The sequence below is a fragment of the Pseudopipra pipra genome, chromosome 3, assembly GCF_036250125.1.
Source record: "Pseudopipra pipra isolate bDixPip1 chromosome 3, bDixPip1.hap1, whole genome shotgun sequence".
NCBI lineage: Eukaryota > Metazoa > Chordata > Aves > Passeriformes > Pipridae > Pseudopipra > Pseudopipra pipra.
In genome coordinates this window covers 98,360,104-98,384,856 of record NC_087551.1, presented here as the reverse complement: position 1 = coordinate 98,384,856, position 24,753 = coordinate 98,360,104, and the positions used below count along the sequence as shown (strand labels likewise).

General features: G+C 36.1%; 1 protein-coding gene across 1 annotated transcript in view; it reads left to right on the top strand.

The window, feature by feature from the left end:
• EIPR1 (EARP complex and GARP complex interacting protein 1) overlaps window positions 1-24,218 on the top strand; it is a 75,469-nt gene extending 51,251 nt beyond the window's left edge. The window contains exons 5-9 of the mRNA XM_064650463.1: window positions 1,047-1,146; window positions 8,579-8,715; window positions 12,031-12,198; window positions 13,405-13,572; window positions 21,936-24,218. Coding sequence (XP_064506533.1) covers window positions 1,047-1,146; window positions 8,579-8,715; window positions 12,031-12,198; window positions 13,405-13,572; window positions 21,936-22,110 — 748 coding nt within the window. The 3' untranslated portion in view covers window positions 22,111-24,218. The remainder of the gene's footprint in view (window positions 1-1,046; window positions 1,147-8,578; window positions 8,716-12,030; window positions 12,199-13,404; window positions 13,573-21,935) is intronic.
• Window positions 24,219-24,753: the final 535 nt, after the last annotated feature.

Here is a 24,753-nt window from a genome sequence, read left to right as displayed (position 1 = left end):
GACAGGTTTTATCCACCATCTTAGGAAAATAGGAGTAATGCAAAATCTGGGATAAAATAGAAACATGCATAGTGTGCAGCACAGAGTTAGGAAGGTAGTGGCTGCCTAATGTTGGGCTCTCTTGTCCAAGGCTGCATCTACTTGTGCAACCTTCTTTTATCTGTTCCATTCAGATACTGAACTGATTCATGTGAAAAGCAAAACAAAAAATGACTAGACAAAAAATTTGTGTCTAGTCATGGACTTTTGACAAATTTTGAGAGATGGTACTTCAAATATACATTGAAAATGAGAACAGCATTTCAAATGCCTTTAAATAGCCCAAGTTTTAGTCTACAGATGGGAAGAAGTTTCTACATTAAAATATTGATACTAAAGTTTTGATCTCCACCTTCAGCTATATACTGTAAAATGATTGGGAGGTTGCACAACTTTGTTACAAAAGTGTTGGGTATGGAAGCCTCTCTTTTAATCTGTTATCTCCAGCAAATTTATTAGGGATATAGTGCATATATTTAGCTGTGCTGCCCATACCAACTGGCTTAAATATGTTGCTTCTCAAGGGCAGAACAAGAGAGAAGGACTCATTCCTTGCATTCTTTCATGTATAGCATGAAGCGAATCACAGGTTAGAAGTATCTATTGATTAAGTCATGATGACAGCTGCTGAACTGGAATAGATTTGCATCAAAACTTTTGATTTGCTATCAAAAAATGATTTTTGTTGCACCTTCAAAAAGGATGCATGACATTACATCTCAAGAACTTTGAAGTGTCAGGCTGAAGCATTCAAAAGTTAGTGGACGTCAAGGTCTCTGGTTGTTTTTCTGTGTGTGTATGCAGAATGACTGCTACAAATTGCTAGTTAATGGCAGATTTTGCACTTAAAATATGGAATGGCTTTCAGCTCAAGGAAACCAGAAGAAATATGGTTTGGTATGTTCTGGAATAGATTAGATCCGCAGAATTAAAATGGCTTTCTGGTTCAAATTCTGATTGGTTTTAATGTTGGACTGTTTTTTTGTTTATCCGTTTCTGTTTTACAGTGTTATGTGGGAACCAATGGGAGATGGTAAAAAGATTATTTCACTGGCTGATAACAACATATTATTCTGGGATTTGCAGGAAAGTTCAGCCAAAGCTGTGGTAAGAAATTTTTTTTTTTTAATAGAACATTATCTACTCGAATGTAGTGCAAACAACAATATTCAGTAGCCTAGAATTTGCTGATATTTTTAACTTTGCTTCAGAAATATCTTGTTGCCTTTAATGTGTGTGGGGGGAAATGAATATTCTATCAGTTGTCTTAGTGTTTAAGAGCTAGCTCTAGCTAGTGGGTAAATATTTTCCTTGTTCTAGACTTCCCCTTTCCTACTGGTTTTGCAGTGAGTAATCTAAAATAATGTACACATTTGGTGAATGTGTACAAGGGAAAAATGGTGATCAGTAAAGCCAAAGGTATATTAACTCATGTTGGTTAATAGCATGCAGCCCTTTAATTTACAATTCTTGTATGTATAGGCATAATATAAATTTCTCTATTTGCTATGTGCTGTTTTGGAATTCTGAATATAAGTGTTATTTTGTACCATACTGTTTATTCAGATTATTTCAGTTATTTTTAAAAGCTTGTTGTTCAGGAACATATATTAAAAAACTGTCATTGGCATAGATTTTTGTCTGATTATGCCATGTCATTGACCATATATAGAAAACTTTGAATGTTTCTTTATAGAATCATTTAGGTCAGTGTCTGTGCTTAAAAATGGAAACTGATTATGTCAAGGATATTATTATTATTCGGTTTATATGTTGCCATTTCTAGATTTAACTCCTAAAGTCAGGGTTAATTTTTCTTCCTGAATGCTCAATATGAGGTTTTTTTTGTGTCCATAAGCTCTTCTTTGTTGGTACCATCTGACTGTGTGCAAAGAAATGCACACAGTTATTATTTTGAGTTATTATTTTGCTAGATTTCACATAGTATCAATGTAATGTAATATAGTTTAATCCTTTATGTTCATAATTAAGCCCTTTGGGTTCCTTCACTAGATGAGAAAACTTCAGCTTTTTTTTCACCTGCAACTTCAATTGGTGTTACGTTGCCTTCCAAGGCTTCTTCAAATTAGTGTTTGTTTTTATCAAACTGATGTTGAGAGTTTCTGACAGCTTGCCTCCAGGAGCTTGTCTGTGGCATTGTATCCACTGGATTTGCATTACACCTGCATTTAGTTAGTATTTCTTTTCTAATGCCTGCATAATACACAAACTCTTTTAGAATGTTGAAAAACTACTTTGAGGGTGGTATTGCTTCATGCTATACCTCTTCATGTCTCTTTGAAGTACTGGGACTACTAGACAATTTAGCATCTTCCCCTTCTCCTACTTTCACTCTTTGGGCAGTTCTGTCCTCTCTTGCTATAATTCTTTTGAATGCTAGTTAGTTTTTTCACTGTTCCAACCACTTTCTCATAACTGTCTCAGTTTTCTTCCTAATCCTAACCTCTCTGAAATGGCTCTGCTGATGGCAGGGTGTTGGAACTAGATGATCTTTAAGGCCCCACCAAAGCCAGACTATTCTGTGATTCTATATTATTTCCTTTGGGATGCTGTCCAGTGTGTTTATCAGTTTCTCTGTGTGGGAATCTTGTAATGAATGCCAAATTCCTTTTTAATTCCTCATTTTATTTTGCTTGGAATTTATTTACTAGAATTTGGTATTTTGTCTCTTCCTTATACTATTCCTTTTCTCAAAACTAACCCCTCACTCCATCACACAAATATTTGTGCATATAACTATGATTTTCATTTTCTTTTCCCTTCCATTGCTAGCATTCTGCTCTGCATAATTTTGGAGAGGAGTAGACTCTTCAACAAATTATGTAATTTCAGTATGATTTTTGGAATCAATATTTCTGTCCTCAAAGAAATATTCAGCTTGCTGATCCTTTCAATATTTCAAGTAGTGTTCCTTATGTAGAATATTTTTTATTGTTAGTTTTAAAATATGCCTGTACTGCATCAAATATTGTTGGCACAAAAGGACTCCAGAAGGCAAAGTAAGTGATAAAGGAACTAAGGGGATTAAACCTGTGACATTTGTTATATGCTTATATTTGATAAAAGGAAACAAGTAAAACCAAATGTGAAATTCTGAATTAAAAAAAACCCTGCTTCTAGTCATGAAAGCTAAGACTATGAAAGTAGATATCAACCCTTGGCCAACATGTTGATATTAGGAGCATTTTGAAATGTTTGTTAACAACTTTTGTTTGCAGAAGTTAAGAATGTTTTTTAGATTTTACAGCCAGGCTCTCAGGAGACTTGATATAGAATTTGACTGATTCTCTGTATTTCCATCTAAAATAATCTGGTATCTCATGAGAGTGCACTGTAAATGAGAATTATTTGTGATTAAAATTTTTTACCTGAAAATAACTGTTTACCATAATCAGTCTTCTGTTCCAGCAATTTTGAGTTGCTCTTAGATGATATTTGCTTCAATACTGAGTCAGTATATAATGCTTTTAAAGTGAAGTCCATGGAAACTTGACTCTCAGACATATCTCCACACCTCAAAATCGTAAGCCAAGTAAACCTCTTCTGAGATGACTGGGACTGTTGCAATTCTGTTGAATTTTTCTCTGCAGCAAATTTGTCTCAAACATGTCTGTGGGTTCCTAACTGGAGTCCAGCTGAACAAGACTGAGGAAAGCATTGGGCATCTCTTTAAAATGCCTGCTATAGACTTTCTAGTAATTCACATGAAGACAAGCTGAAGTCCAGTATCATAGGCTTTTTCAGGACTAGAATCAACTGCAGTATATTTCTGAAACTTTTGAAGATCACGTCCTTCCTAAGAGATTAACTCCCCATTAAAATCCATATAAGCCTGAAAAACAGTAACTGTTATTCTGTAGCCATGTAGCATTTTATATTTGAAAAAAATTATGTAGGACTGATAGTTACAGGGAGCAATGAAGAAAAATAAGCCAGGTTTCATTACAGAGATGGCTTTCTCTTTAAACAAAAAAATAATTAAAACCCTCCACCAAAAATTAACACTCTACCCCCTACTTAGCTGCTATAGTATTTAGAATGTGAGAGAAATCTGTGAGAACAGGTTGGTTAGAAAACAGATAACATTGGTAGGGGTATGCAGTAGATGTATTTTCCTTTTGGTTATCACCGTGCACAAGAAGTGTTTGTAACCAATGAGCTGTTGGTGAAATAGTGATTTCTTTCTGTGAGTATCCTGTTTATAAGGGATTGTTGAATGCATAATATATCACAACTCTGAAGAACATGTGATTTGTATTTTAATGCTTTTTGATCAGAATATAAAAAGACTTTTCTTGAAGTATTAAGTATTAGTAAAAAGAGCTTTTTTGGGCCTAGAAAACTGATACAGAATACCTACAGCAAAAAAAATCAGGTCTTGCTACATTTAAAAAAGAGGCATGTTAAAACAAATTAGAAAAAACACATTTGCTTTGTATTAAGATACACAGAGAGATTATGTAAATGACAAGAAACATTGCCCTTATTGTTCATTAAGATAAAAAGTTGTCCATTTTTGGCAACTCTTAGCCACCTGATATCTCATCACCTATCATGCTATTTGGTTCAAGCAGACAGTGACTAAGTAGTAAGTAGCTCATATTGAGGAAACTTCCTTGTCTGACTGTCCAGGAGTCGTCCCCACAGTCACACTCCCGCTGCCAGAGACTTTCCCTGCTGGGACCGAAGCCCCCTCCCTAGTGGGCAGCTCCACTGAGCTGATGGGTCCCTGCTTGACTCCCCACACATCCCACAGTCACACAGTCAGAGGAGGTTTCCCTACCCGATCAACCCCAGGTTTCCCAGAGCAGAGGCTCAGACCTCTGGTTCCCTTTAGTAACTTAATCAGGGTGCAACAACAAAATAACAGCTGGAGCTGGTGCCAAGGAGGGACCCCAACAAAGGAAACTCTGGGCTTTTTTACCCTCACAGTCTATGCCTCGAAAGTCTGGGAGCTCCTGCTGTGTCCAGTCATGTGGCGGGCAACACAGGTCCATCTGCCCTTTGTTGTGCAAAGGGTCAGTGCCTGTTCCCAGCCTCCTGCCTCGAGCTCCCATAATTTCCCGCCACCCAGAGCTCAATGTACAGCTGGCACTGCAGCTGCACACCAAGCTACCTCCACTTAATGTTTTCCCCAACACTAGTAAACGTGTATTCTGTAAGGACTGCTGAGGGGAGAGTGTCTTCACAAAGTATACGTGTTGCTATAGACTTATAAGTGAAATAACAATGTACCTTTGTGTGTGTATATATATTATTAGAACTGAATAAATCAGGAGCCTAGGATTAAGATAATAAAAATGTCCGCGTGTTGGATTTTTTTTCCTATTTTGTAAAAAACATGATGGTGCTCAAGTTGATTAACATCATCGTTAACTAAAAGTAAGATCTGGTCTGCTGTATCTGTATCAGATAGAGATAAGGAGGTACTCATTACATTGGTGTAGAACTGGTCTTTCTGTTTTAATAACATTTCAGTTGCTTCCTTTTTGGATAGATATATATTATAGGCAATATTCATTTTAATGGTAAGTGGTAAACCAAATGCTACTCTTTATGGCCTTTTCATGTTTATGAACAAGTTTGTTTAAAATTCAGGTATAACAGGTGAAAAACTGAAAATATGTCTTGAAAATTTTGCATAGGCCAAAATTTCTACTTGTCTGCACTGATCAAACCTTCTGAGTCTTATTTGATGTATCTTTTGTATCTGCCTGTGGTTTACAAGTCGCATTGTTTCATTAGAATTAGAATTCTAGGGTTCCCAATATGTTCACAGCTTCTTTGTAATAGAATCATTGGTGTGTTTGTTCTCTGAATTATTTGGTCAGTTTGCTATAAAAAACATTTTCTTATCATAACTTACTATACAGTTCACTGGATTTGTTTGGGGTGTTTTATGCTTTTGTTTTGGTTGGGGTTTTATTTCCTTTCAATGTTTTTTTGCTAACATGTTTCCTCATTACAGTATTTAATACAGGAATATTTGCCTGTATTTGCAATAAGACAAGCTTCTCCTTTCCTTTTGATCACTCCCTTTATTTTTGTTTTGAGGACGTTACCTTCTGAGGTGAAACTAATCTTATACTTGCTGCATCATTACCTTTTGCAATTAAATTAGCCACTCTTTGCCATTTATAATCATTAGCTGGACCCAAGAGAAGCCCAACCAATCCACAAGGTGTGGGTTGAGTCTGCTGAGAAGATGACAGTTAATATTTCTGTGTATACACTTAAGGTCAGATGTTGCCAAATCACTAGAACTCTTCCTTGGGAAAATGCAATATGTTTGGCATGGCAGATAAGTGCAAAAAAATGAAATGGAGATATTAAAATCTAGATATTTTTCTGGTTTTCATATGTTTTCATGAAGGGATGAATAGAGGTGTGGTTTTGGTGATTTTAATCTAAGTTACTAGTTAGATTCCTTCTGGATTTCTTGTCTCTTCTGGATTCTTTAGCAGCATTAAGATATAGGTGGTCTTCATTCAGAACAACAGATAGTATCTGGCAGTGGCATTCCAGGCAAGGCAGAATATATTGTGGGGAGGATTTCACAGGCTATCTGGATAAAAGCGATGTATCCAAATATAGGAGGATGTTAGGAATAAGCATGAGATGCTTTCTTGGCAAGATCGCTGCTGTTTCTCATGGTAAGGAAATACCTTGTGGAGTTCAGTGGAGAATTTTTTTAGAGTGCCCCATAATTACTGCAACTAGCATAAACATAGATTAATTATAGGAGGGCAAAAAGCTGTCAGAAGAAAAATAAAAGGAAAATTACTGGATCAGAAAGAGGATAGAAACCAGCTCTTAAAGAGTTGGAATCAATTTTATTTAATGGTCTCCTTAATGATGGAATAGAAGTAGGAGTGAAATAATGAAAATTATTGCTGACAGAACATGGGATGAATCATCAGTATATAGGAATAACAATATATTTCAGGGAATGAACTTGATGTTTAGTTTAATTTTTCTAGTATAAAGCAGAAAACTTCTGTTTAAGGAATAAAAATATTTTCTTGCTGTGACATAGAAATTTAGCACTTAAAAATAACTGGATTCTGTTACTTAGGTATTGTGAGAGTAGCCCTGAACTGCCAGTATGATAAGGCTATTTGAAAAGGCAACTAGTTGTAAGACGGTTCAGGAGCCAAGAACAGTTATGAAAGGACTATGTGGCATGGTTGCCTGCAATGGGAGGAACTGAACTCAATGAATTTAAAAAAAAAATAAGGCAGAAAAATTTTTGGAGGGCAGCACATTTTAGGTAGCATTAGGTAGACTTCAATGATAGAAGAGTTGTAATTTCTAGATTTTTAATGATAATACTAAAGAGATATGATATTCTTGGTGGAGCTGTAGTAGTAAAAAGTTAACAAAACACATAAATGGACATTGGCACAATATACAAATAGGTTTAAGCAGTCTTATACTGACGGCATATTTTTCTGTTGATGTCAGTTAAAGTTTATTTAAGCACTTTGTATGTTTTAGTGTTTTTCATCCATCAAAGTGTAATATTTCTGCTGAGAAATCTAGTATTTAATAGAACATTTATGTTGTATTAGGATCCAACAAGATCCAGCACAGCTTTCATGAAATACCTCATAGTGAAATGTTTTGAAATATGGAAGTTGTGTGAAAGATGACCAAAGTCATGCTATCTGCCTAACTGCTCAAAATTTGTATAAATTTAATATCTGATTAAGTGCAAGTACTTTGGTTTTCTTCCACCCTTGTAGATATTAAACAGTTTCAGAAAGTGATTAGAAGTAAAAGTAATTTGCAGTGTCTGCAGCTTCATTTCCCCTCATGTGCACATGGAATTGGGGGATAACTTGCTATACAACTTCAAAGCTAAAGTTCATTACTTTGGACCATCTTTTCATTAACTGTGGAGATGCAGAGCTGCCTGCTCAATGAGATGTAAGCCCGGTTTTGGAACTGAAACCTTTAATTATCACAGACAGTAGATTTGTGATCCAGTATCTACTGTTATTTCAATGGACGTGGGCACCTGGGCCTTGATATTTCTTATTTTTTATTTTTTTAAATTTTTAAAAGCTGCTATACATTTATCCAAGGGACTTTGACACCATAATTCTGTTCCTACAGATAAAATTTGGCATTTTGACATTGAAAAAGTCTTGTAAGACTGTTAACAAAGCTAAATGCGTGTGTGTGTGTAAGGCAGCTGCGAATTTCTGCAATGTGCCCATATTGTCTATCTACTGTTTCAACAAATGATCTAAAGCTGTTTTTTTTAATTTATACAGTAGTACAGTACTTCTAATATTTCTGAAGACATTACAGTGCATAAGCCTTTGTAAAAATTACTCTGAGAGAGAATATTAGCTCTAGCTTTTAATTTTTTTCTCTTTTTACTTTTTTATCCTAGGAGATGGTAGTCTGCACTTGGAGCAATAGGCTATTGAGCAGTTTTTGTCTTCAGAGGAACTAATTTCATTGTAATGTTACATTTGGAAACATTTCCAGCTTTGTTTCATTGTTTTAGCTCTCTAGTTCTGCAGCCTTGGAAGGGAAAGGACAATTAAAATTTACTTCTGGAAGATGGAGTCCACACCACAATTGTACACAGATTGCAACAGCCAACGATACCACTGTCCGAGGATGGGATACGCGAAGCATGAGGTAATGAGAAATTGCACTCGTGTTCTCTAAAGAAGACATTCTCCTTTGGAGATAGACTTTTTTTTTTTTTCATTGCTCCTAACATTTTATTTTTTTTTAGATAATGAATGTGGCAAACCTATAATTTATAAAAGGAGTAGTTGTGCTTACGTAGCTGATATATTTATGATTTAATAAAGGGTTTTATCTGGTTTTCCCCCTCAGCTTCAATTCTAACTTATATACTGAGTTTTACCGAACTATGTATCAATCTCAAGATGATTTGTTTAATACATAGGGATTACCTTAATGAAGCTGTTCTGTAATTCAGCCTGAAAATGATTTAACAACAGTCCTGACCACGTGATGAACTTTCTTCATAGCATACTATTTAAAGGTGATTTTAATCTTTGAAGCCAATTCACAGGTTAAGTTCACTCTTTACTATTTTGATTTTAACAAATGGAGTTCTGTACTAAAGATTGTAGCATGCTAGTTGAAGAAACCACTGAATCCATCAAAATCATAACCAAATAAAAGCTTTGAATATACCTAATAAGGTGTTTTCTGCCCTGCTCAGTTATGATTTTGATAAGCAAAGGAGTGATGTTGTGCACATCTGTTGCCATGACTACTAAAGCCTGTGCAAGCTTTTTTAAAATACACTTTATCCCTTTAGCACATAGTAATTTATCACTAAACCGAGAAGACTGATGTCTTGTAATAACTTTTGTTGCCTTAAAGGGGGATGACTTTAAATTTAGTTCTGTGGTTCCTGCCAACACAGAGGTGTAGCAATAAATCCCTGTGTTTGCCAGCTTTGTATGTTTCTACCAAAAAGGTTTATTTAATTAAGGCAAGGAAAGGTAAAAATACAAATACAATAATTAAAAGTTACTTCCTGTATGTTTGTTATCAAGTTTGAAAGTCCTGGTCTTTGCCTTATGAAATGATACATAAAAATCTAACTTTATGTGGATATTTTGGTTTATAAGGACTCTTTTAAATGAAGTGTACAAAAGCAGAAGGAGAGGTCAAAGGAGAAGGCTTTTATTAAATTTACGTTTTTGGTGATATTTTGTAATCATCCTATTTTTAACATATAGCATGCAGACCTTAAGATTAAAGCCTGTGTTTCAAAGAGAAAATGTTAAATATTGTGAGGTCTGCTTCATGCTCTATCTCATTAGAAAAAGCATCTCTATCTTGCATTAAATGAGTTCTCTGAGTAACTTCTGTGAAGGTAGATAGTCCAGATATTAATAAGATCTTCAATGAAAGGTGTAGCTTGGTTAACACAAACAAACCCCACAATTCTGATTACTTTAAGTGAAGCTCAGGTTAGATAGTCCTTAAACCAGTTCAAGTACTAGGCGATGCCAAAGAGCTGTTCACAGTATACTTAAAAAACGTGCAAGAATAAGTCTCATCTGCAATTACACTGTAATATGTCTATATTTATGTGAATATTTGATAATGATTAGTTAGGCTAGAAGTAGGAGCTTAAAGTCAGGGCAGTATAAACTGTGGCAGTATAAGATGCAAAAAATGAGGGGGGAGGGAGGAATCAAGGGCAGAAAACTGCTATACCAGCAAAGAGAGGAGCCAGAATAGTTAATTCTGCAGAGTGTGGTTATGATAGCTGTGAGATAGGTGGAGTACATAATTTTGGAGATATCAAAGAAGGAGAGGAAAGAAAGATTGTTAAGAAGACTCCTAGACTAGACTAAGAAGCAGTCTTATACAGAGAAGAGCTTGTGAAGAAGGGGAGACAGACACTAGGCTGAATCGATTTAGAGAGAGAATTTTGAGGAAAATTCAAACTCCAAGAATAAAGTCTAAAAAATATGGACAAAGAATAATATGAGAAGGTGGAGCCAATAGCTGGAGAAAATGTGTATGTGGTCTGGCATTAATCTTAGGATCTATAAGTGGGAAATTCAGTGCATGTATTATTGCTGTAGGTAGGAGGATAGGGTGAAGAAAAGAATATTCATATTTGGGAAAGAAAGGGATTAAGTGATCAGAATAACAGTTAAGTTGGAACAAAGGCTTTCATGGTGAGCAGTGCTGAATACACAGTGGACTTTGATATTTCTTTTTAAGCCCTTACACACTATGATCAATGTAAGAAAAAAAAAAGAAAGGTGCAATAAAGAAGTGTTTTACTGCTACAAGCATACTTGAGACTCAAAATTTTTCCCATAGACATATTTTAAGAAATTAAGAGGAAGTTTGAATTTGATTCCCAGAATACCTGGTAGAAAGGCATACCTGAAGGATATCCTTAACCTCTCAAACTCAGAGAAAAGTGTTCATGATGGATATTGAGGTAACTTCACTCGTGACTGCCATAGATGTCAGAATAGGGCTTAGTAGAAGCCTGGTATACTTTGAATTTCTCCTTATGGAGCTATTTTGCTTTGTAGGATTAACAGCAAGAGACTGTTTCATCTTGACAGAAGACAATAAGAATATGAAATTTTCATAAGAAATATGAAATTTTAGTCAGTATGTTTTCTGAAGAGAAACATTTTCTTTTATAGAAAGGAAGAAGCTCACAAAGTGTTGACAAGTTCTAGGGAAAATTGTAGGAGACTGTCAAGTCTAAGCAGAACTTTAGATGGTAGATGATGGCTTTGAGAAAACTGATAATGCAATTGTGGAAAAAAAAATAAAACAAAAAAACCAACCAAGTTGAAGAGGCGAGATAGGGAAACAATCTAATGGAACATGATGCTTGAGTAGAGATTCTGGGTTGTCAGCAGTGCTACAAATGTTTTCTCAAGTGGTCCAGATGGATGAGTATGCACATGGCTGAGTAGTTTAAGGGCCACAGGTAAATTAGTGATAAGTGCCACAGGTCAGGAAGGTAAGTTCACTACAGAGCAATAATAAAAAGCTGTTGTTCATATCTCTTGCATCCCTTGCATCTCTGCTTTTCATATAGGGAGGAGTAGATGTCATAGATAGAGAATTAGTGTAACTACTTAGGAGTGGGGAAGCTCTTATCTGAAAATATTGTGGTTTAGTAGCAGACGTTTTATAGCAGTTGTTACACAGCTGTGCTAGAATCATCTGGAACTACTGTTTCCTTTTAACTCCAGATGATCCTAATGCAAACATGGAAAGAGCAGAGCTTCAAAGGAAGCTGAGAAATCTATACAAGTCACTGTTGTTAACAGCTGGGATTTCCCCAAACTGTGCACTAGCAGTGGAAACTCTAGGTCTACGGATGTTAAGGGGATTATGCAAGTTTCCAGGGAAACAGATTCCTGTCAGTGGAGTGCAGTTAGCTTTTTATAGACCATTTAATTTTTTTAATGTGTTTTACAGACAGATATATTGCATAGAAAATGCACATGGACAGCTGGTACGAGACCTGGACTTTAATCCCAATAAACAGTACTACCTGGCTAGCTGTGGAGATGACTGCAAGGTGAAATTCTGGGACACAAGGAATGTCACTGAACCAGTGAAGACACTAGAGGAGCATTCCCACTGGTAGAACAAATTATCTGCATGCTGTTTTGTGGGTGGATGGCTTATGTAATTTATTCAGCTAATTATTTTACCATTTAGGAACAATGCAAACTAACTATGTTTGTGCTATTGTGAATAATCATTTTTTTGCATAGAGGAAAAGTTTCAACATGTCAGTGTTCCTTGCGTAATTGTGAGTTAAGAAAATGTTAGTCTAATTGGCAAGAAAGTGTTTTTAACATTGTTGGGATTTGGGATACACCTTTGAGAAGCACAGCACAGAACTTGGCTGATAGGGGCAGCTGGGACACAGGTGTGCCTTCCCAAATAGAGGCTGATCTGATGCACCTGATGTGCAGTAGAGCAGCTGACATCCATCGTTCTGTTGTCAGATGGTTAAAACATTTGGTAATTCAGCCCCGTTTTTTTCATGCTCTTCAAAGTCCTTAAGTCAGAATATGCAAGTGAGTAATTTTATTCTCTGAGAGAACCTTTAGAATCTGTATCTGCTGCTCTGGCCTGTGGCTGGAGTAAGGAGAGGCTGTTGTCTGACATGTGCACTCTTCAGTGGTTAAGAAAAGATGAACAGTTAATATTTTATAAAATTTGGGTTGGAGTAATTATTGAAAAATAAATCTGGACCCTGAAGCTTCTTTGAGGGGAATGAAGATGTGAATTAACAGAAGCAGAATTTATACTTTTTTTTTTCCAAAATATTCAAAGAAAAAGAATAAAACAAGAACCTTAAGACGTTTGTGTTAACTTGATATGTAAAATTTGAAGAGAAATATAATCCTATTTTTGAGGATCTATTTTAAACTTCACTCTAAGAATGTTGTGAGATTTTTGTTTAACAGGCTAATTCTAATCCATATTTTACTTTGGGGAAATTTTTATATATAGAACTTAAATATTTATCTGACTTATTCAACAATGAATTGGCATGTACCCCCAAGGAATGATATCATTGAATGGTATGTTTTGTTATTTTGTTTTTTTTTTTAACTTATTTGTTGAATTTTAAATGTACACATAAAAAACAGATTATATGAAAGCTTAAAAGCCAAATGAAGATGGCAAAAAACAGTCTTTGAAATGAGGCCTGTTACTTCTATGTATACTTACAATGTTTAAAAGGTCAATTTTAGTGCCACTCTTAAAAGAAAATGTTTAACATTGATGCACTACCTACCAAGAATCTTGTTCTTTCTGCTTTAACTTTTTTAGGGTCTGGAATGTCAGATACAATCATTCTCACGATCAGCTGATCCTTACAGGAAGCAGTGATAGCAGAGTTATCCTGTCTAATATGGTATCAATTTCTTCTGAACCATTTGGGCACATGGTAGATGATGATGAACTCAGTGACCAAGAGGACCAGCATCAAGAAGAGAAGTATGAAGTTTCCTGAGTTTTATGCAGATGCTTATAATTGTCTTTTCATTGTAATGTTTTACATGCTATTTTTTTGCTGACTAGGTTTTTTGTATACAGGCCTTTCAGGTAAGTAGTTTTAATTCCCACTTCATTCTTTACTCAGAGTCTTGGGTAGAAAACACTCTTTAAATCTGATTGGCACAGTCACTCTGTGTTCAGTGGGGGTTGTGGTGTTCACAGGGGTTGGTGATGCTGAGGACCAGTTCTCAAGTCCACTGGATTGGTGAAAAGATTCACTTTAAGGGAGCTCTGGATCAAGTCAAGCACATAGAATAAGCTGGGTTAAATGAGAATTTGAAAATATGCTTTTGTGTTTTCTATGTATGTGTTGTAACCTTTAGGAAATGTTACCAGTCTAATGAAAAAAATGAGGTTGATTTTTATCCTGTTTTGGAGCACATCTGATTTGCTATTAAACAGCACACAAATATTGAAAAAGAGAATGTCTTTTTCAGGTGTATCTTGAAATACACCAGAAAGAGCATGTGTCTGTACAACTAGTGTCTCTAGCCAGTCACCTTCAGACTTAGTGACCAAATCTCTCTCAAAAGAGGGCTGAAATATCAAGTGGAAAGAAGGGAAAAGGCTTTTTCCTCATGTACTACCTATTTTTCATGTCCTGAATACAATAACTTGTAAAAATACTCCTTGTATTAAATATAAAAATGAAGAATATGTACCAGTTGTATCTTCAAGGGTTTATTGTTTTTTAAAAATTTAAAAATTTTAAAAACATTGAATTGTAATACTGTTCCACACAGTTAAGACTCCTTCCTGAGATCTTTAAAACTCAGGTTAATTTTTAATATATTTGAGAGTAAGTTTCCTAATTTTTATTGTATTTTTGCCTGGAGACAAAAGCAAGTAGTATGTCAGTTTAACCCTTCCTGGTTCGACCATGTTGAACTATGCATAAGTCTACCCACTCATTTATTCTTGCCAGATTTGCTGCAGTAACTGCCTACATTTTAAAGTTCACAGCTGAGAAATAATTATTTGGAGATAACTTTTTTCCAAGGAAAAGAATTCAAGTTCACTGCGTAATGAATAGACAAACTAAAAGTTGCTGTATTCTGTTCTTCCTAAGGATTTGTTGTTAGTGGGTTCTCCTTTCAGTTTGTCTGTGTATGTTTTGACATCTTGGGACTTTATATGCTCCTGTCTTGGAGACCAGAACATGCTTTCATAAGCAATATAACCAGGACTATTGCATGAACATCTGTCTCTTGTTGCAATCAAGTTACCTTCAGTTTCTCTTAACTGCTGATTCAAATCAGAGCAACTAGTTTGCTGCCTTCTCTCTACTTTTTAACTGCTGCTGCTGTTGTTTCTCTTATCAATCACAGAAATGTAAGCGCAGGCAGTCTCCCTCTATCATATCAAAGGTCTCCCTAGCCTTTATCATGTGTCTCATAGTAGGCAGGAGGACAAATTTTAGAAACAGGAAAAGAAGATGTACTTCCCATGTGTATCCTCATAGGTCCTGACTATTTGCCATTTAGGGACATTTGGTGCTTTCTGAATCATCTTTGGAGACTTTGATTCTTCCATGTAGGATTTTCTTTTGTCATCAGCCATATTCTTGAGTTTATCTGTTCTCACTAACTGTGTTTTTGTTTGCTCCAAAACATGTTAGCTTTGCAAATGTGTCTAGAAGGAACATGCCAAGTGTGTTTGTTTTCTTGCACTGAATAAGGAAAGGCTTCAGTGCTTTTTGTTTGGGAAGCCCAAAGCCTCTGTTGAAAGTAGGTAGTCGAAAATGAGGATCAAGCTGTCTACAGAGAAGAGCTATAGGCATGTGGCCAGAGGACAGCTGTGCTGTGTGCTGGTCCAGTCCCCATCCTGGATTATTTAATGCACAGTTCAAATATGGGGAAAAAAAAAATCAGCTGAAAAATGGGGAATGAAATGCTGTACTAGCTTAATTTCTAGCACCTTGATCCAGAGATAGAAAAAAGTGTACAAAATAAATGAAAATAGAACAGATGAGTGTGAGTACTTGGGATGCATTTATGTTTCATTCCCCAAGCAAAGCTAATATGCCTGGATAAGAACACAGGGAGTGCTTTTCAATGCTTGCATTGGAACAAAACATTTAAAACGGGATCGTTCCACATCTATGAATGCAGTTGGTTAAGTCAGGCTTCTCCTTGACCTCTTTCTTTAGTCGTTTTGCACTCTGCTGTTGCTTTCTCCCTGCAACACTGAACTTGCCTGAATTCTAAATCTCCTGAAGATGTCTGTCAGTGCCTGTAAGACACTTGCAGAGCTCTGGGAACTGTCTTCCTCTAAAGGGAGATGGTGACTGTCTTATATCCTTTCTTCAGTCTGTGGTCATCCAAACTCCTGATGTTAGTAAGTAAGTCTATATATTGTTGTATTAAACTAGTCTGATAGTCATTTTAATTCTACAATAAAAAAAGCTACTAAGTTCTTGCAGTTTAGTGTGGCCATCTTTACTCACCAGTCAGCATTCCTTTTCTTCTGTTATTGCAACATATTTATTTGCCTTCTAGGTTTGAATTTTGAACTATTTAGGTTTCTGTTTGGCATACTGGAAATGTGCAGCATGAGAAGACTATTTGCTGTCTTAGGAGCACCAGCAGCAAGGTACATGCTGCATCTACAACAGTGTTTTCATACTTCATGACTTCTGTGGCCAGAACTTTGTGACAAGGCTCAACTGATAATGGAGGACTTGCTCTTTAATTGAAAAAGCCTATTCTGTATCCATAGCAATGAAAAGATTTATATGGTCAATAACATTTTGAGCTTATACATCAGTCCCAGCAAGGAAGCCATCCTTAAACTTTAATTCAGCAGTAGGAGCTACCAGCTCCCTTAGCTTTCTTTGGGGTTTAGGAGCTTAAGATGTCTGCTGTTTCACTAGCAGAACTGATTACTAAGGTCAGTATGCTGCCTTCTCTCTTATGCTACATTTTTTGACAATATGTTCTAAGATGATCCTCGTCTTTGTTATCTTTTGAAGATTGTACCAGAAATTTCATGTTAGGAAATGCAGTTTTAGAGTTTTTCCTGAAGGCTTATGTTTCCATCTTTTTCGCCATAGATGTTAAGCACAATGTCCTTTGATACGAACAGAACAAGACCTAACACAAGCGCTTCTCACCATTATATATTTAAAGCTGAGAGATGTCAAGGATTAGTCCTTCCAGTACAGAGTATCTCACTTGAGATTGTAAAGGTTTTAATGAGATTTCTCATTAAAATCTTAATTAGAATTAGAATTATTCTTGATTAAAATTAGAATCATCTTCAGCCGTCAGAATGGACCAGAGAAAAAATGGTGGCTGGCCTCTCCATTGAAAGAGTCTTCGGTCAAGTTCCATTTAAAGGAGCTGGTGGTTTCTACTTTTTGTGATAGAAATGTAGTTTGGAGCTTTTTGAATAATAAGTTATTTGGTTTCATGATAATACATATGAACTGTGTGATCTAACATAACACCTTTGTATATGCATCTGTGACTTCAGGAGAGATATTTGTCAGCGTTGATATTTTGAATAGGATTTGCCAAACATGCTGAGGCAGGCTTTCAGGATATTTTCACACAGCTGTCAATAGTGTTAATTTTTATGCCATTTTGCTTGTGGCATTTATGTCTTGGAGAAATCTAGAAGTCATAGGATTATGCTATGGAATCAACCAAGAGAGTCAATTAATTAAAACAGCTTAAGTAGTTTCTGTTTTGGTGAATGCTAGGATTCAGGACTTTACTTCATTGGATGTGTAAGAACCTGGGCCAAATTTAGTGCAGCAGCACTTTTCAGTTTCTGGACTATTTTACTTTAAAAGCTCCTAGTTTTTCTGTACTATTTCTTTTTTTAACCCTCATGAGTAGGTATACCTTCCTTAATTTATTTTGCATATTAGGACATCTGTGAAACCTGTTATATAAAAAAACACTTTTCCTGTTTTTAAAGATCATGTTTTCCTGTAGAAGCAGTTCAGAAAGCTATTTTTTGAGTTAAAAAAATTATAATCCTTGGAATAGTATGAATGGCCAATTATTATCTATAAAAATTGTGTTCAAGTGTAAACATACTTGAATTCAGTTTTTCTTAAGAGAATGAAGAAGCAAGTAGTGTGTTGTCTAATCTTACCAGAAATGATTTTCTCCTGAAGTTAAGGGGAAAGGGCGTCCACATGGTTTATTCTGGAATCCAGTGCCATGCTCTTCAGGATTCATTTTTGGATGCTGCAGTACCTGTTGCTGCTCTATTGATTCACTTCTATTTCATAGTGATTTTTAGATTAAAGAGGATTTAATTTTGATGGTGATAAGGAATTAATGACTTTTGCTGACTGAAAACCATATTTTATTGAATATTGTGGTGACAAAACAGAATTGCAAGCACTGCAAACTTAAGTGGTTGTTAGCATGAGAAGTAATTGGAAATAACAGCTCTCTACATGAAAATAATTATCCAAGGCTGAACAGGCTTCTTTCTCAAATCTGTAGCACAATTAACCTCAAAGTTATCTGGTAAAATAAAAGCTCCTCTCTTTTCATAGAAGCTGGTCAGGGTCGTGCTATTTGAATAAGATTACAAAGAGAACGCAGTCCAGTTTCAGCTCTCTGTGAGCACAGGTCTAAAATTTATGCATGATGTAGGTAGAGATTGCATATTTCATACTGTGAATTCTTAGTGGCATAAGAATGTAATGCCCTGTCAGTTGGTGCAATAGAAGAATATATATAAGAAAAGAAAAGGAATTTTAGTCTGGTCAGAATAAAATCTTTAAAATAGTATGGGAAAACAAGAAACTAGAGAAGCTTTTTAAAGGGCAGTAAGGTGTAGGGCAAGGAAGAAGATAGCTTACTGAGCTTGACAGGCACAACAAATGATTACCAAGTATGCTTATCAAATGCAGTCTACACAGACTGTTCTATCAAGGGATCAATAGGCCAAGCACCTACACCTGTAGTACACTGAACTAGCTATAGCACAGCTATACATGCTATACATAGCTGTTTTGTACACATATAGGCATGCTATATATAGATAGCTATTGTTATACCCATAGCCTGAGGCTTTTATGTAAAAACAGATATATCTGTTTTGGTGACAACCTGAATTATACATATTAAAGTAGCATAGAAGAAAGTTTACTTCATATCCAGCTCTATACAGCTACTCTTCCTATTCCTGATCTTCTCAAACTGGGAAGAAATTGCAGTTCCTGAACTCGCCTCCCTGTTCCAAAATCTGCCACAGATACCTGACTATCCTAGTATCCAGTCCTCTGTGTTCAGTGTTACATCTTTAACCTAAGAAAGCTAATAACCGGACCATTTTCATGGAGTTGATAACTACAAAATGGAAAGTTTCTGAGATAAGAATAATGCGCATTAAAGTATAGCAATATTCTTTTAAACATTGATACTTTATGAATAGAGTATTACAAAAAAAAAGTACACTTGTCAGTGCTATGACATGGCCAACTGTATATTAAGGAGAAATAAAATTGTAGTAACTGATACCAACAGAAGGATAATTAAAATATCTAAATAGACAAAAGCATCATAAGATACTTACAAGTTGATTTTTATGTGTTCCACTAGTATGTGCTGTGATGAAAATAGTATTTTTGTAGACTCTGTTTATATATATATATATTTAAAAGGTATTTGTTACCATAACAGTTATGACACTGACATTTATTTAAGTCTTTAACTTCTTGCATTAACCATATTATATGTATAATCTGGGGATTTAGAAGAGTCTGACCTGATTCTTTAATAAATAAAAATGTGTAAAAGATGTGTAAAATTTCATTGAAAGTAAATAGATAATTGTGGGACTCAGAAAAGGAACAATTCTAAGTACCCTAGATTCATATAGATTCAAAAATGGTGTCCTCAGCCTGTTTTTGGATTACCAAAAAAAGCACACATATAGCCAAAATGTAGAGAAATCTGAGGTGTTTTCTTGGAAATATCTTACCATTGGGTAAGGTCACAAGCAACTTTGCTCTTTTTGGGTTTTTTGGTTTTTGTTTTTGTTTTTTTATTTTTTTAGAACAGTCTTTCACATACATTAAATGAATTCTGCTCTTTATTTCACTAGCCTAATCCTTCTGAGTTCATTAGCCATTACATAATTTAAAGACTAATCTGTTTTTATTCATCATGTTTGTAAAGGATGCTTATGGACAGTTTCTTTTGGATGTTCTATATTGTTCCTGAGACACAAGTTGTGATCACCAAGTGATCACTTCTATAAGTAGTCTATATATAATATTATCACAGATCTATACTATTTAAAACAAAAAAGCAACACCAAAAACTGAACTCGTGGCCTGAAGAATGACATGGAATAACATGCTTTCTTTTTCTAGGAAGGCACAAAATATACTTTTGTACCCAAGAAAAAATTCAGTGTATAAACAAAAGACAGTTAAAAACTATAGTTATAAATGGAAATGCCAAACAGAAGTTCATCTATGGGCTTCTTTCCTGAACACTCATTCCCCCATGACTTCTGTAAATTAAATTAGATGAGCTGTGTTATTTAAATGAAGCACTGAAACAGCTCTGAGCATACAGAAAATAGTATAATCTAGAAGCTTATTTGTCCTTGTTTTTCCAACCTTTGGTTAACTGAGATTCCTGGTTAACTGAAAGTCGGTCGTGTCCCCTGACAGCCATGTGCACTGTGCATTACTCCCCTGCTTAGCCAGAGAGACATCTGAAACCTTCAGAATAATGGAGTTGTGGGTAAGTGGGTGAGCACCGCGTGAAGCACATTGCTGTCTGGGGACATGACCAACTTTTGCTTAACAGGGCATGTCAGTTAACAGGAACTTAGAAAAACACATTGCAGGCTGTGAAGTGTCTGTGTGTGTTTGTTAGCTCTCTGTTGTTAGATGGTTTGCATCAAAGTAGGTATTCAGGAGAATTTCAAAACAAGCTTGCTCTTTGCAATTAACCAGAGGGTGCGTGTTGGTTGTGCTATGACCTTTTTTTGGTTAGTTGACCTTTAACGTAGCACAAGTAAATTATAAAAATTCTTGAAACTACATACCTGAAGCTATTTTGCAGTATGAGACTGCTTTTGGTTTCTTCATTAAATCCAATTCAATTTTAATTGCAGTGTTAGATTCACAGCTGGCTGGCTGGCTAGGTGGAGCAGGGATATCCTGCGAGCAATTTGACTGTGTTACCATGTAGTCTTTGTGATTGCAGAACTGCTTTCAGACACCAGCAATAAAGGGCGAAGACAGCAATAACAACACCTCATTTCTCTAGTAGTAGCATCTGTTTAAATGATTGAATGGCATTCACAAGGCTCTTTGGCTTTGCTTCTGTGAGGAGTATTACAGCTGTAGTACAAGGCTGTTCCTAGGAGGTGGAGGCATGCTACTGAAGGGCTGACTGATTCCTGTCAGAGACGATTCTCTGTGGGTGAAGGAGCTCTAAGGTCATCCTCTGAAAAGTCACCTACCCTGTAGCTACAGAATAATGTGCTGTAGTGGTGTTCTGAGAGGAGGGATTTGCTTTGTGAATGGAGGGAAGAAGGGCTGTGCTCAGCTAGCAGAGCACAGTCAATGTCTCTTGGGTGGTTTGGACTTCAGAGAGTTGCCTGAATCTGTTTGTAAGTATTTGCAATGCAAAAGGGAATCTGTCTGTCTTTGGTGATGTAGGTGACCAGGAGCTTGGGTTTTGCAGTGAGAGGGTGAGTTATACAATAGTGGATGATAATCCAGTACTGATATAAATCTAGCGATGGGAGATAAAAATCAAAGTGTTCAGAGTGGTGCCTCCATCCCCATTCCATTACTCTTGAGGGAATGGGTCCAGGATGGCAGCGCAGGAGAGACTGATGTTAGGGACTGCAACTTCTTACCTATCTACACATCTCTAAGACTGTCTATTATTTTAAGAATTCATTTAACAGTGAAGGGGTAGAGGAAGGGGTGGAGCATGATGAGAAAAAAGATGTTGGTAAAAAGGTATGTTTAAGTGCATTTAGATCATGCAGTGTAGTTTAACTTGCTTTAGAGAGTGAGAGAGAGACTTGGAAATTCATTGAAGTTGAGAGTAAGAACTACTTTGTCCCTGCAAATGGGGTCTTTAGCATTGACTTGACTTTTTTGTGCTATCTAAAACATAAGTACATGCAAACATATGGTATAAAACATTTCCCTAGAACCTACTACTGCATTCTTATACTTTAAATGGGATTTTACATATTTAGATGTTAGTGACACTTGATATTGCTTTTAAAATGGAGTGTATTCACAAATCCTTACTATTTTTGTTTGTTTGTTTTGTTTTGTTTGTTTTTTTCAATTTTAGGATTAAAGAGCCCCTTCAGGACAGTGTAATAGCTACCTACGAAGAACATGAAGATAGCGTATATGCAGTTGAATGGTCCTCAGCAGACCCGTGGCTGTTTGCCTCTTTAAGTTATGATGGGAGACTTGTTATTAACAGGGTTCCCAGAGCTCTTAAATATCACATACTGTTATAATTTGTTTGGATTATGATGGAGTTGTTATCTTGATGTACACAACCGGTAGGTATTGTTTAGCGTTTTTTTCAGGATCTATTTTTATTAAGTATAGATGTTAAAATTTTGTTAAGAATGTCTGTACTAATATAGACACTTCTAATTTGTTTTTTGTATTTGCCTTGGGGAAACTATGGTTCATTTTCTGAAGGCTGTGCTACGTAGCCTTCAGAGGTTAATCACTTTGTGAACTATAAAGTTTCTGGAGATACTGGGTACTTTTCCTACTATTGCTTTATTACATCAGCTTCATGCAAATATAATGAATTACAGAAATGTTATTATGCTGATACAGGACTGGGACAATGTAGGGTGCATGCAGCAGAAGTGATCTACTTGTTTACAAGAATGATATTTTATATTTCTTATATAAGCAGGCTTCTGCTCTTAACTAGGGCTACATTCTGTTAACTGTTCTGGCCACAAATACAGTTAGGAATGGTCTTAAAAGGCTTTCTTAACACAGTCTAATAATCTTCCATTTTTGCATGTCTTCAGAAGAAATGTTTTTTGTGAAAGTGAAACCTTTTAGAATATATTTTTCATTTAAGCCTTATGCTAGTATCAACAAAGTACCATCCTGTAATTTATGAACTAAATGCAATTCTCAGTTATGTCTTGTTACTGGAAACAAAGTTTGTCTTTACCAAAATCTGTGATATGCTCATGTAATATGTTATCCCATATTTATAGATTTAGTTGTGCTGTGAGGGGTTCTGGAGCTATGCCTTTGTTACCCTGAAAAATCTCTTTAATATTTGTCTACTTAGACTTTCTTTTTGATCCTTCTGGCTGTGTGCCAATCTGCAATATGCTGACATGATGTAGCAGGCTTGCAACTAAGCACAAAATATCCTTTGCTATATCCTACTCTTTGCAATATGTGACCGAGACATTGGTCACTGTCTTGTTACAAATGCTGAGAACAGGCAGATGCTGCACTGTAGGAGATCACGCAGGAAATTTGAAATGTAGATGGAAGGCACAGTGAAACACGCCTGTACATACTGACACCCCCCCTCCCCTGGCATAGCTTGCACTCAGATGGAAATTCTGCTGCTTGCTCTTTGTGTACCCAGCCTAACTGCAGCACTAATTATTCCCTGTTGCCTTTTCACCACCATTACTTCCCTTTGACTTCAGAACCTGGGTATGTGCAATGGTGTTGGTTGTGGTACCATTGTGTAAGACCACTCTGAAAAAATGGCAATGAACATGGGATGGAAAGATCGATTCCAGCCTCTTAGAGTGATTCCTTCTGTTGCTATGGGAACTGTTGGTGTTAGTGTTGAGGAACAGCCTGCTGCTCACCTCTGTTTGTCCTTACCCACTCCTGGATCGAAACATGTCCAAATGTGATTTGTTGTGTATACACAGCTGCTTCAGTGAGATCACGCTTCGAGAGTATGACTGACTGGTATAGTCCAAAACAGCCAGAAAAGATGACTGTTGAATTCTATTTCTGGCTTTCTTAAAGAGCGTACTTGGAAGAATTCATAGGAGTGAAGTAATCCAATTAAATCATTTGTATTATTGTTTGTATTTGTGTTATGATGTTGCCTGTTTGCTCCAGAATGAATGCTTCATTGGAAATTCTGATGATCTGATTTTCTGTGTTAAGATTTTAAACTTGTGCTATTTTGAATTGTTTCACTACGTAATTAGGCATGAGCTATTCATTTGTATACTGTAAGAAAAACTACATTTCCAAATTTGTATTGCTTCAGTTGTCTGAATATCAAAATCCTTGGTTGGGGTGCTTTATATGCGGAGCTTTTAATCTTCAGACACAAAGCCTTGTTGGGTGTCGTGTCTGTCCCACCTGTGCGCCACCCTCTCCACCCCAGCCACCCCAGGAAAAAGAACATATACCTCTGCAGTACACCTTTGGTATGCAGGGGAATTCTTTAAAAATTTTCTTCACATTAGCAATAAAGATCTATTGAAACTTTATTGTCTAGCAATGTATATGGCTTGCAGTGTGAAGGTGACAGGGAAATGGCATAACCCTGTGTGAGATTTGACTTGATTTTTAACATGTAATAAATGCAGGATAGATTTCAGACTAATTTTTATGTGGCTTTATTTCCTTTAATATTGTAAGCTTATATGAGCTGAAAAGCTCTCTAAACAAATAATACCGAGAAATGTTTTCTTTTGTTTTAATTTTGTTAAATGTGTATATCACTCATTAGGGAAGTTGAGAGGGGATGAACACTCGAAAGGAAGGGACTAGCAGGTCAGGTTTGAATGAAAATGCATTACAGTAGAATCAAGAGAGCAGGAAGGGTCAATTTTTAATTATTTTCAGGTGTCTGTAAAGTGGGATCTGAGCTACATGTACAACACTGGCAGCAATATGGAAATGATCTTCAGAAAGGAAAGGCTTTTGACAAGGTTTCATCCCAGGGTGTTAGAGCAAGCAAGCTGCTGTAGGATAGAAGAAAGGGTTCTAAGATGGTTAAATAACTGATTAAAAGAATAGGAAATAGGAAGCAGGAAGAAATTACATTTCCTGGCAAAAAAAAAAAAATTACTGATGAAGTCCACAAGGATCTGTGCCTAGGCATGTGTTTCACACGACCTTTTGGAAAAAGGGCTGCA